This window comes from Aotus nancymaae, unplaced genomic scaffold (genome assembly GCF_030222135.1).
Source record: "Aotus nancymaae isolate 86718 unplaced genomic scaffold, 86718_ANA_hifiasm-v0.15.2.pri h1tg000033l, whole genome shotgun sequence".
Classification (NCBI taxonomy): domain Eukaryota; kingdom Metazoa; phylum Chordata; class Mammalia; order Primates; family Aotidae; genus Aotus; species Aotus nancymaae.
Genome location: NW_026988447.1, coordinates 27,266,721 through 27,279,673, shown reverse-complemented (window position 1 = coordinate 27,279,673; position 12,953 = coordinate 27,266,721). Strand labels below are relative to the sequence as shown.

Below are 12,953 nucleotides of genomic sequence, written 5' to 3'. Positions count from 1 at the left end.
TTTTTGTATTTTTAGTAGACACAGGGTTTCACCATGTTGGTCAGGCTGTTCTCGGACTCCTGACCTCAAGTGATCCACCCGCCATGGCCTCCCAAATGCTGTGATTACAGGCGTGAGCCACCGCATTCAGCCTCATTATAGTTTTAAGTGGGAATTTGTTGATGTTGAATCATGTTGAAACATTTTTCTTGTGATTTTTGGCACACTTGTTTTTCTTCCTAGGTGGATTCTCTCTATATTCTGAATACAAGTATTTTGTCAGATATATGTTTTGTGAATATTTTCTGTCTTCTTACAACAGCTTAGGAGACTGCTGTCGTATTTTGTACCTTTCCTTTTTTTTTCTCCCCCCCTACAGTTTTTGCTACTTGTCTGGGTCTGGGGTACATATATAGCCGTCACTTATACTTCTGGGGATATTCAGAAGCTGCTAAAAAAAGGTAAGGAGAACTCCATAATTGTGTATTTATGCAAAAAGTAGCAGGATAAGGTCTGGGTCAGTTTCCTTCTCCTGAGATATATTAACAGCACTGAGAGTTGTGGTGGCAAAAGTAACCCATGCTGCCTGAGGCCAAGTCTTGCCAGGCCACACACAATTAGGCATGAGATGGGAAAATGCAAGTATAAACTGTGCAATGAATGTGTACTCTAGATCCTTGCAAAAATTTTGCATAATATCCAGAAAGTTACGGAGGAAGTCATCCTGCCTAGCCATGATAATGCTTTGAATGTTCAAAGAAACCAAGTGATCTCCATGGCTAGGCATTCTCTTTAATTTATGTGATGAGCCAAAATTTTCAAATTGCAAAAATATAGAAGTTCTGGGTAGTGTCAATGGTAGGACAGCCTATTTCAGGGCTTTCAGCTTCCTCATTACAGCCCAGTTTGTCACTTTTCTCCTTTATGTCTATCCTGCAGGATCACTGGTTTCCGATTGAGTTTGGGGATTTTAGCCTTGTTGACCTTCCTAGGTGCCCTGGGAATTGCAAACAGCTTTCTGGATGAATATCTGGACCTCAATATTGCCAAGAAACTGAGGCGGCACTTCTAACTTTTTCTCTTCCCTTTAATGCTTGCAGAAGCTGTTCCCACCCTGAAGGTAATGTGATATCATTTGTTAAATACAAATAAATAAAGCCTTTATTCTGTTTTTCTTGAAATGACTTTGTAGAAACACACCCTTTAGAGAATACATTTCCTGTTTGTTTATGAATTGAAATTTGCTTGGGGTAGGTATATCCATATCATCAGTGGAAGTGTGTTGTGCCCTAGTTTTAGAAATGCAGCCGAAGTCATGATCTGTTGTGTGGGAACAGAGCAGCCTGGCCCGTGCGCTGTCCTTTCTGAGGACTGCTGATATAGCCTGCCACTCTGACTGCTTCTCTCTCTCTCTCTTTTTTATTTGAGACAGAGTTTTGCTTCTGTTGCCCAAGCTGGAGTGCAATGGTGCAATCTTAGCTCACTGAAACCTCAGCCTCCCAGATTCAAGCTATTCTCCTGCCTCAGCCTCCCAAGTAGCTGGGATTACAGGCATGCACCACCACGCCCGGCCAATTTTGGATTTTTAGTAGAGATGAGATTTCTCCATGTTGGTCAGGCTGGTCTTGAACTCCCAACCTCAAGTGATCCGCCCGACTCAGCCTCTCAAAGTGCTGGGGTTACAGGTATGAGCCACCACGGCCAGCCTATAACTGCTTCTCTCTTGATGGAAAGTTTCAGACAGACGCTGATGAGGCAGCTGAGCTCCTTCGTTGGTTATAGGAAAGCAACAGATAGGAAGGCACATGGGGGAAGTCAAGCAAACACATAGAGTAGCCAGAGAAGGGAGTCATCAACTGATAGCACAAATCAAAACAGGTTATAAAAATGTACTTTATAAAGAAAAAAGTGTTTCCAAGCCAAAGAGCTTGCTGTCTGATGCCCATACTGTAACACCAGGTTTTTGAGAAAAGTAAAGCTTTATTTTTAAAAAAGAGATGGTCTTGCTCTGGTCTTGTTTCACCCAGGCTAGATCCTCCAACACATGGCTCAAGTGAGCCTCCTCCTTCAGCCTCCCAAAGTGCTGGGATTCAGGTGTGAGCCTCTCTGCCCGGCCAAGAAAAGCTTTACATTGCAAGTCAACTCACAAGGAGATAGGAGTCAAGCTCAAATCTGTCTCCCTCTGCTGGCTTCCAAGCAGTATTTTTATTAGAAAATGTCAGGGGTAAATTCTGAGATTAGTAGGTAATCGGTGGAAAGAAAGGGGAGATCTGGAAAGTCCTTGGGCGTGTACAGTTATCTCTTTATGCTGCCTCAGGAGTAGCATGTGCAAATTCCAGGGGAGCTAGTATGAAATGTGGTAGAAATTCAGGCTATGACATCAGCAAGCTTGTTCTGTGCAGACTCCAGTTAGCCATCTTGGTTCCAACAGATTTCAGCCAGTTTTTTTTAATCTCATAAGCAGAGAGAGTTTCAGTGTTTCAGCAAGTTATTTCTTTTCTTATCTGCCATCCTCCAAACTCAAGAATTTCCTTTAGTTATTGGTCTCTTTAACTTGTTGGGGTACAATTTCAAGAGGAAAAAGAAAAAAAAAGTATATAATTTCAAGGAATTGCCCAGGGACCAGTGCGAAGGGAATATTCCTTCTCTCGTTGAGGAAGGGGGATCGTGCTCACAGCTGTAGAACCTGGGTTGGGTTCTGCTACACACCTGTGTCGTGTGGGGTTTGGAGGGTGATATGGGAAGTACAGTGGAACGCCCAAAATTATTCTGACCCTGGTGTGCAGTCATTGTCTGACACAATGCAGATGACTTTTCTTCATTTTCTTCGTTGTACGCTTTCAAGGAAAAGGTATAATGAATTATGCGCATACATAACACATTTTGACATCAGGAAAAGGGCCCTCTGTCAATTTTTCCCAAAAAAATTGAACAGCCTTGAGAGTCTGGTGTGGGTATCTTCAAAAGTTGTTTATTAGTACTTTTCTTTTTTTGTGGGTACAATAGAAGTTGCAAAGGCCAGGAATAATATTAATAGAAGAAATAAAAACACTTAAATACTAGTGTTTCCATAATATATAACCTTCTGCATTCCAAATAGCAGTGTGGTATTAAATACTCCAAAGCACACTGAAAATATATTAGCCTGGGAGTGGGCACATTTGCATACTAGTTCAGGTTGCCCCAGTAATTGGCCATTTAAATTTGGACAAGGCATTCCATCAGTAGGAGGTCATGAAGCAAAGAAGTAAAGACTCCAGAATCAGACTCGCCTATCCTGTCCCGTCCCGTCCCGTCCCGTCCCGTCCCGTCCCGTCCCGTCCCGTCCCGTCCCGTCCCGTCCTGTCCTATCCTATGCTATCCTATTACTTGCTGACTGTGCTACCTCAGCACTTTGTAGTGCTCTGCCTTGGTTTTCTTTTAGATAAAATGGGGCAAATATGCTAAAAAGCTTTGATTCTATGGTCTTTTTACTTAATATTCTAATCAATTATGATCATGACTTGGATTGTGACATTTTAATTGTTTTATACATTGAGATCAATGAAGGACGAGAAGGCAGATTTTTGATACTAAGGCATAATTACTTCATAACCATGCTGTTTGCAAGTTGAAAAGAAACTTTCCGGGCCGGGCACAGTGGCTCACGCCTGTAATCCCAGCACTTTGGGAGGCTGAGGCGGGTGGATCACGAGGTCAAGAGATCGAGACCATCCTGGTCAACATGATGAAACCCCGTCTCTACTAAAAAAAATACAAAAAATTACCTGGGCATGGTGGCGCGTGCCTGTAATCCCAGCTACTCAGGAGGCTGAGGCAGGAGAATTGCCTGAACCCAGGAGGGGGAGGTTGCAGTGAGCCGAGATCGCGCCATTGTACTCCAGGCTGGGTTACAAGAGCGAAACTCCGTCTCAAAAAAAAAAAAAAAAAAGAAGAAGAAACTTTCCAGATCTTACAATTAAATATTTTTTTGTTTGTTTGTTTTGAGATGGAGTCTTGCTCTGCCACCAGGCTGGAAAGCAGCCTGGCGATTCAAGCGATTCTCCTGCCTCAGCTTCCCGAGTAGCTGGGACTACAGGTATGCGCCACCATGGCCAGCTAATTTTTGTATTTTTAGCAGAGACGTGGTTTTACCATGTTGACCAGGATGGTCTCAATCTCTAGCCCTCGTGATCCACCTGCCTTGGCCTCCTAAAGTGCTGGGATTACAGGCTTGCGCCGCCACGCCCAGCCCAAAGATGTTTAAACAATTTGTTTTGCACTTAAACTGGTTCTGAGTAGGGTCACACACACACACACACACACACACACACACACACTTTAGTTAAACACATGAAAATAGGCAATGGGTGTAGCAGACTATCAAAGCCTTGTCAAATTAAACGTACAAAAGATTTTTCCTTTGTTCTAATTGCCGTTTCTGACATTTCCCCCCTTTCTTTTACAAGAGAACCATTAATCCTAAGGGTTGCAGAGGGACAAAGATCCATCTTCTGTAACTTCTTCAGTCTGAATAAGGGCGATGATATTCCTGCCTAACTATGAGGGTCTCTTGCATTCAGGGTATAGAGGAGCTTAGTCAGAAAGCATCAGCATGGTGAGGGTCATTCATGACTCTTAAGTTTTGACAAGAGGTGATATCTGGAAGATTAATAAGTGTTTAGTTTAAGAAAACATTCAGTAAGCTTGTTCTGTATTCCTACACAAAGAGTATAACAGCAATATTGTCTGCGAGAGTAAAGCAAAATAAGTTATTCCAAGTAAACTAAATTAGAAGGCTTTCCATGAACTGTGCAACTGTTGAAACCAAGCTGATGTGGGGTCCATAGCTGATTGCAATGTCCTCAGAATTAGAATACTGATCCAGACTTTTACATTACCCATCCCTCTTGTTTCTTCTGAGCAGCAGTTAGAGATCACTGGTTGGTTCACAGGAATAAACAGGATTAGCCTAAATTGCAGAAACAAACTTAAAAACAACTAGTGTTTTTAATAATAGAATATAATAATAAGTATACCATAGTTCTTGAAACATACTATTTCTCTCTCTAGTTTCCCATTTTTACTAAAGACAAATTATGGTAAGACTGATTTGCTTTATTATACTTGGCCTAATTATTTATATAAAGTGCAGCAAGAATAATTATTTTTCACATAGGCATTTTAATTAGCTTTTTGGGAACTCTGTTTCATAGGGAATCTCAGATAAGACTTTTCTTAAAGCTGAGCCCTGCCATGGGTTTGTACCTTCAAATACCTATGAGTTAGGAAAATTCCTCTCCTTTTGAGGTCCCAAGATAACCTGGAGCTCCTGGACCTGTGAGAAAGTGACATTCTTTACTTACCATAGGTCAAAAACCCTGTTCAGGGACTGTGTAGGCAAGGTATGAGGCCAGTTCCCCACAGGGCTTTTATTGGCTCTACAAGTCAAGTTTGATTCCTTAAAGGAAAGCACACCATTCCAGTCAAAGCCTTGGTAAAATAACCAGTTTCTCCAATTGTGTCCTGTTACAAATGAAAACAGATTTGTTTTGCACTTATGCAAATAACTATATTGCCATAAATTAAGAATACTCACAACTAATTTCCAAATTCTGGAGAAATCAAGTAGAGAGAAATATGTTCCAAATTTTGTTCACAGCAGTATACTTGATTCAATTGCTACAAACTATAAATAGCTCAAAAGAAAAGTTTCACTGACTCTGAAAAACAAAGGATCAGCCATGTTTTAAGCAAAGTTAAAAAGATTACTTCAGTTTTCTGTTGATTTAGTTAATTCAGCTAACTCCTGTTCTACTTGATATTCATGAACATTCCAGCTCTTCATGAGAGTTCTGAAAGTTGTTTCCTCTATTCTAATGTTCCAATTTCCAAAGTTATTAGAAACCTGCATTTAGGAACACCTGCTAGAGTTCTATAGTTGATTATAAACCACCTTCTAGAGAGGATTAAAACAAGACAACAATTGCCTGTGGATGATAAAAACTTTTAGGACAGCCACTATTAAAGCCACAATTGATAAGGAAATTTGGTTACTTCTGTGGCACACAAGATTTTACATAACAATTATTATTAATAACATACAGTAAGTCATATTAGAATTATAGGAGTTTCCCATAACTTTGGAAGATATACAAATAACACATTTATGCAAATATAATCTAAAGAAAGAAAAATGTTTCACATTTGATAATGCTTCCTGTATGGTTTTTATACCAAATAAGCCAAATTTCACCTTTACATTAATGTAGTATTAATGTTAAACCCAATTATTAATAAAACCATATAGAATATAGACATATTTACCCAATTTTAATGTTTAACAATAAGGTAAGATTCTTATAAACCTTTTATAACCCTTTACATTTTTTTTTTGTGACAGAGCAGATCAGTGCTCTAAGAAAAACCTGTTGTGCTTTTATTCCAATGTTTATGGAAAAACTGAATAATACCCCTTTAACTCTAGCCAATGTCCACACACAGAATCTTTTTTACAATTAATTTTTTCCAAACTTTTCACAAGTGTTCAAGCCTTTAGCTTTATTCTATTTAACTTAAAACAATTCTTTAATCCTTTAGGCAAAAAACAAAAACAAAACAAAACAAAACACACCACATTCCCATGCCTTCTTATAATCTTTTACCAAAAGTGCATTCTACTTTCCTTACACACCTCACATGTAAAACTGTTTCTTCAGTTGTCTCAATTGCATGTTACAATGTTAACTTTTTGCCAACTTTTATTTTTGGTGAAAACCTTGATGAGTAAGAAATTTCAGTTATGTACTAGGTGTGAAGCCTAGCCCAGGACACACCAGGCAGAAGTGCAGGTAAGAGCTGACTTTGCAGCATAACTAGGGGGCGTGGCTAACTCCACATGTCCCCAGGCCTTATCTAGAATCTAATGGCTTTAAGGTAGGTAAATTGAACAATTTTCTCTCTTTTTTTTTTTTGAGACAGAGTCTTGCTCTGTCACTTAGGCTGGAGTGCAGTGGTGCAATCTTGGCTCACTGGAGCCTCTACCTCCTGGGTTCAAGTGATTCTCCTGTCTCAGCCACCCAAGTAGCTGGGACTACAGGTGTGTACCACCACACTGGGTTAATTTTGTATTTTTAGTATAGATGAGGTTTCACCACATTGGCTAGGCTGGTCTTGAACTCCTGACCTCAGGTGATCCACTCACTTTGGCCTCCCAAAGTGCTGGGATTACAGGCGTGAGCCACCACACCTGACCCAATTGAACAATTTTCAAAAGTTAAACAGTGTGACCTTAAAGCATTTAGAAAATTTGATATTTGACCTTAATTTAGACCAAATATCTACATTTTCAAGACATTTTATTTTACCAGTAATCTTTAAAACTGTCTTTATTTTCAAAGAGTACTAGACTTACCTGACCAAAAAGGCATTAAAGTTTATATTTTTCTGACAAAATATTTGATTTAAGCACTTACTTTCCTAAGCTAATTAATTAGAGCTCTTTTATATATAAACATACAACACATATGAATAGACAGAAGATTCAGCACTTGTAAGGTTTTTCATTTGCCAGTTTCTTAATTGGATTAGTGGCTTCAGGGTGGAGCCCTTGGAAGAACAGGGCTGGGAAAGCATGCATTTCTATGGTCAAATAAACAGCAAATAAGCAGCTGAAGGCAAAGACAGATCCACAAAATTAAGGGTACCATTGGTTCCTAGATTTCCCAAAGGAGGGAATTACTATAGTGCTATGTGTCTATTCTGCATTTCATTGCAAGGAAACCCAAAGCCAATAAGCCCATTTTGTAATCAGCCCATCCCTCATGGGAGTCTGATCTCCCAGTGTGGGGTGGAGATGTTTCCTTATCTTCCAGGTGGCTAAGAGCATGCTCCCCTGTTGCAACTATGTGAAGAATCAAAGTATCCCTCCATAACTACTATTACCTATCCCTTAAAGTATTTTTCCTACCTAGTTATTACACACCAAAGCTCTCTCATAATGCAAAGTAATTTTTGATACCCCCCAAACTCAAAACTTTCAGATAACACAATGCAAAACAAAACGGAGCCTTTGATTTTGAGAGGGATCTATCTGCTTTTAATTCCTGTGGTTTCATGAGGAAAACAGAAGGTTGGTTGTTGTTTTTTGTTTTTGTTTTTGTTTTTGTTTTCCCAAAATGGGGTCTGTGGCACCTTATCTGTTTTTCCCAAGGAGTCCCAGGCTACCAGAAGTTATCTTAGGGCCTCTCATGTGTGCATTAAGAGTGGCAAGACAAAAAAAAAAAAAATTAAAATGGAGAAAAATAATTCAGTTGACTGAGAAGAAAAAACATTTTTCCAGAGAAACAAGTTCCAAAAAAAGAAAAACATTAATGGCATTTTAAATATATCATCTATTGCTTGTTTATCCATTTATAATTAAGCTGACTTCTAACCATAGTGCTCTTTTAAAAAGAAACCCTTTCAGATCTCTTATTTGACTTTAACAATGCCAAGCAGCCAATATTTCGAGCTTCTGAACTTTACCAAAGGTAACCTCCTAGGTGCTTAGAGAAAGGAAAATTTAAGACAGTCCATGGAGGAGAAGAGAAAAGACAAGGCCATGCAGATATTAAACCAGAAACAACTTACTTCCTAGGTGGGGAATCAAACCCTGACCACCAATATGAAAGTGGAAGATCTTAGCTACTGAGCTACAGCAAGGAGTGGGCTCCATTTCTTTTCCCAGAAGGAGTCCAGAGTAGTTAATTTTGAGCTTGCAAAGGCTTTTAATTATTTAACTTTTTTATTTTGAATATTTATTGTCCTTATTTTTAACATAATTTACACATTTACATTATTATAATGGGTATGTTTAACAACTGGCTTGCAAGAAAATTCTTGAAAATTGAATAACTGGCCCACCTGGGCTGGGATGAGCCAGCTGGAGCACACCACTGCCCCTCAGCCTCTAGGAGGCCTCAGGATTATGGCGTCCATCTTATGATATTGGCCCAAAGGAGATAGTCTTGGAGGTGCTGCTGACCGTTGAACTTCCTTTTGGAATGTATGGGAGAAGGCAGAGAAAGGAATCGAGACAGACTGCATCCAGGGACTGCTATTCTGTCCACTTATTCAGCTGTGAATGTCAGTGTTCTTTCTTCCTCTTGTCTGCTACATGCAGGCCCAGAAGCTGAGGGGTTAGTCAAAGGTACAGGAAAGGAAAAGAGAAGAGGGCAAGAGCCCATCCCCCAAGGAAGGAAGGGCTCCGATGCAGAGGGAGCAGGAGCTGAGGTGGAGATGGCCACTGCCTCTCTCACCCTCTGTTCCATCCCTTGGCTTAAGAAAAGCATTACTGGGTATATACCCAAAGGATTATAAATCATTCTGTTATAAAGACACATGCACACATATGTTCATAGTGGCACTGTTTACAATAGCAAAGACCTGGAACCAACCCAAATGCCCACTGACGATAGACTGGACAAGGAAAACGTGGCATATATACACCATGGAATACTATGCAGCCATAAAAAACGATGACTTCGTGTCCTTTGTAGGGACATGGATGAATCTGGAAACCATCATTCTCAGCAAACTGACACAAGAACAGAAAATCAAACACTGCCTGTTCTCACTCATAGGCAGGTGTTGAACAATGAGAACACATGGACACAGGGAGGGGAGCATCACACACTGGGGTCTGTTGAGGGGGCCAAGGGAGGGATAGCTGGGGGTGGTGGTGGTACGGAGATCAGGGAGGGATAACATGGGAGAAATGCCAGATGTAGGTGACGGGGGATGGACGCAGCAAACCACATTGCCACGCGTGTACCTATGCAACAATCCTGCGTGATCTGCACATGTACCACAGAATCTGAAGTACAATTAAGAAAAAAAAAAAAAAAACCAACCAAACAAAAAAAACAGTTTAGCAGAGTGGGAACGACACTTTTTTATTGGTCTGGCTGGCATGCCTAGTGGAAAGCTCAGCCAGAGCTTCCTATCTGCCCTGGCTCCCATCTTTCCTGTCCTAGGAGTTCATCACACACCCCGAGGGAAGAGTGTCCTGGGCAGAGGTGGCAGGCAAAGCCAGGGTAAAAACTCCAGGGCTGGGAAGCAAAAGGGACTCAGGGTGATGCAGAAAATGTGACGTTGCCAGGCCATCCAGATAAAGTGTCCATTGGGACAGAGGAGAAGCTGCTTCCCTGCAGAGACTCCTCTGCCCCCACCAGGAATGGGAGGAGCAGGAGGAAAAGCTTCCCCAAGAGGCTCCCTACTGGGCCTTTCGTGCCCATCGGCATCTCCCGGATGTTGCCCTCAGCTTCCTTAACGCTCTGCTCCAGGTAGGACCTTTTCTATTCTAGTTCTTTAATTTTTTCTCCTGCTATTTTCTGCTCTAACAGTTGGTTGTGAATTGCTTCCTTCGACTGAAGAACAAACATTCTTCCTACACCTTCACACATGTTAGTCTCGTCTACCGAAGGCATAATCTCTGTAAGATGTGCATGCTTTTTCATTCTGATTAGCTGTTCAGTCTGTATGTCTGCGAGCTTCACCTTCTTTTGAATGTCAATAACTTTGGCTTGAAGCTCTATGAAGGCCTTCTTCAACTCAAGATCCACGAGGGTAGCCATCTTGGTGCACTCTATGCCTGTTTAATATGATTTTTAGAGCTAACTATAACGTGAACCCTAAAATTCTTGTTCCCTGGAAGGCAGAGACCAAGAGAAGGTACCACCATGTGGCTAAAAGGTCAAGCTCCCAAGGACATAAAACAAGGTGGAGACTTCATCCGGTTTTTTTGTTTGTTTCAGGGACCTATGGCCAAGTTTGTTGCTGACCAGCATACTAGGTCATCTTGAAAAGTGGGCTCACAGGTGTTCTAAGCCCATGTTTTATTCTAAAGTACCCCTCAACACAGAAAAATGAATTCATAGCACAAAATACACCAGCCTAAGACTAGCCTTAGAATTCTTTTTTGCATTAATCAAAACTTTACAGAGGAAATAAACACTTATTTTTCCCCCATTCATTCAACTGTTTGCACAGAGAGAGAAAAGCCAGAAATCTGACTAGTAAGAAAGTCTTACCCTTTTGCCAGCATGCCAGGTTTCTGGGTTCCCTTTCCCTGAGTGGCCCTAGTGATCCGGCTTGTGGCACCATTCCCCTTGGGGGCCAAGCCGCATCATAAAGGAAAAGTATTTTTTGTTCTGGCCAGAGCAAAATACACATGATAAAACGTAGACATTAGCCACTCTGCTTGGCACCCAATATCAAACTGGCAAGGCTTAATTAAATTTGCCCTCAGATGGGCCTTATCATCTTTAATCCAACCTCTGACTAGGAGTTTCAACACCTGGTTTCTGGGCAAGATGGATGCCCTTAGTAATAGAAAGAGAAAGGAGAGAGAGAAAAGCATTGTCTGTGGCAGGGCGGGGAAGGCGAAATGATCAGGGAGGCCAGAGAAAGACACACCCATTGCAGCGACACTGAAAAGTTTAGATGGCTACTGTCAGTTGAGCAAGGATCTTTTCCAGCAATCCTACCAGGTCTCAAGTTTCCCCTTCTGGGGAGGCAAAAGCTTCCCATGTCCCATGATCCCGAACATGCCTAATCCTATCACCCATACCGTCAGCAAAGTGCAAGGCAGATTAATCCAAAGAGAATAGCAGTTAACATCCCATAGTGCCGAACCTGTCCTTGGCCTAGAGGGACTTTCCCCAGAAGGGCCTCTAACCCCCTAAATCTTAGAAGGGACTCTAACTCCCCTAAGTTGGGCTTCTAACCCGAGGTCGGTCAAGCATGCTTGCCTTTTATTAAGAGGAGCCTTTAACCCATTCTGTCTTAGGAGAGACTCTAACTCCGCTAAGTTGGGCCTCTAACCCAAGCCCATTCTTTACCCGGGTACCCCACCACTTACCCAAAGTCTTCCAGTTGGTGCTGCAGTCTATTTCCTTTGGGTTGGAGGGGGTCTCTCCAGTATTGTCCCATCATTCGCCAGAAATATGTTAGAAGACTCCAATACTTACCCAAAGGTAGCTGCTGGGTCAGGGTTTCTGCACGACTGTTCCTTCTGTGGTAGCCAGAAATATGTTACAGGACAAAGAAATATGTTACAGGAAAGGGGTCCCCATCCAGACCCCAACAGAGGGTTGTTGGCTCTTGCACAAGAAAGAATTCAGGGCGAGTACACAGGGCAAAGTGAAAGCAAGTTTATTAAGAAAGTAAAGGAATAAAAGAATGGCTACTGCATAGAGCAGCCCTGAGGGCTGCTGGTTGCCTATTTTTATGGTTATTTCTTGATGATATGCTAAATGAGGGGTGGATTATTCATGCCTCTCCTTTTTAGATCATACAGGTTAACTTCATGGCATTTGTAAGCTGTCATGGCGCCGGTGGGAGTGTAGCAGTGAGAACAACCAAAGGTCACTCTCATCGCCATTTTGGTTTTGGTGGTCTTTGGCTGGCTCCTTTGCAGCAAGCTGTTTTATCAGCAAGGTCTTTATGATCTATATTTTCTGCTGAACTCCTCTCTCATCCGGTGACTTAGAATGCCTACACCATCTGGGTTTTAGTCTTATATTACCCAGCTTCTATTTAAGATGGAGTTGCTGTGGTTTACCCACCTCTGACAAAACTCCTGGGCTCAAGTGATCTGCGCTCGTCTTGCCCTCCCTAAGTGCTGGGTGAGATTACAGGTGTGAGCCACAGTGCCCGGCCTGGGGGGCACCTTTAAACCAAATCCCAGCCTTTGCCTGATCTTGCAGTAGAGCTCTGGAGCAAAATGATATCTGAGTTTGTTCAGACAAGTTAACTGGGCTTTCATACTCCTGCACCAGTGAGTCACTGGCTAAAGTCAATCTGGAGGGGTACAAACTTGTAAGCACTTTCAATTCTGCTGGTGGGTGCAGATGAAGCCAGGCTATGGCTTTGAGATGTAAAGTGGTTTGGTAGGAGTGAGGTACACACAGGTGTGCGGGGGTTGTTTACTGACAGTGCTCCCCAAGAACCTT

General features: G+C 41.8%; 1 protein-coding gene and 1 pseudogene across 8 annotated transcripts in view; one reads left to right on the top strand and one right to left on the bottom strand.

Moving 5' to 3' along the window:
• The window catches only part of MGST2 (microsomal glutathione S-transferase 2), an 81,876-nt gene that overhangs the window by 37,179 nt on the left and 31,744 nt on the right, over positions 1-12,953 (top strand). For 5 of the 8 annotated variants that reach the window (XM_012443210.2, XM_012443213.3, XM_012443211.2 and 2 more), the window contains 2 exons: positions 359-440; positions 919-1,099. In XM_012443210.2, coding sequence (XP_012298633.1) covers positions 359-440; positions 919-1,051 — 215 coding nt within the window. In that variant the 3' untranslated portion in view covers positions 1,052-1,099. Of the gene's footprint in view, positions 1-358; positions 441-918; positions 1,151-1,407; positions 3,657-10,343; positions 10,435-12,953 lie in introns of those variants that run through there. The other 3 variants (XR_010345373.1, XM_064383862.1, XM_021670325.2) reach the window with 3 other exon arrangements.
• LOC105710731 (prefoldin subunit 1-like) lies at positions 10,068-11,306 on the bottom strand (annotated as a pseudogene).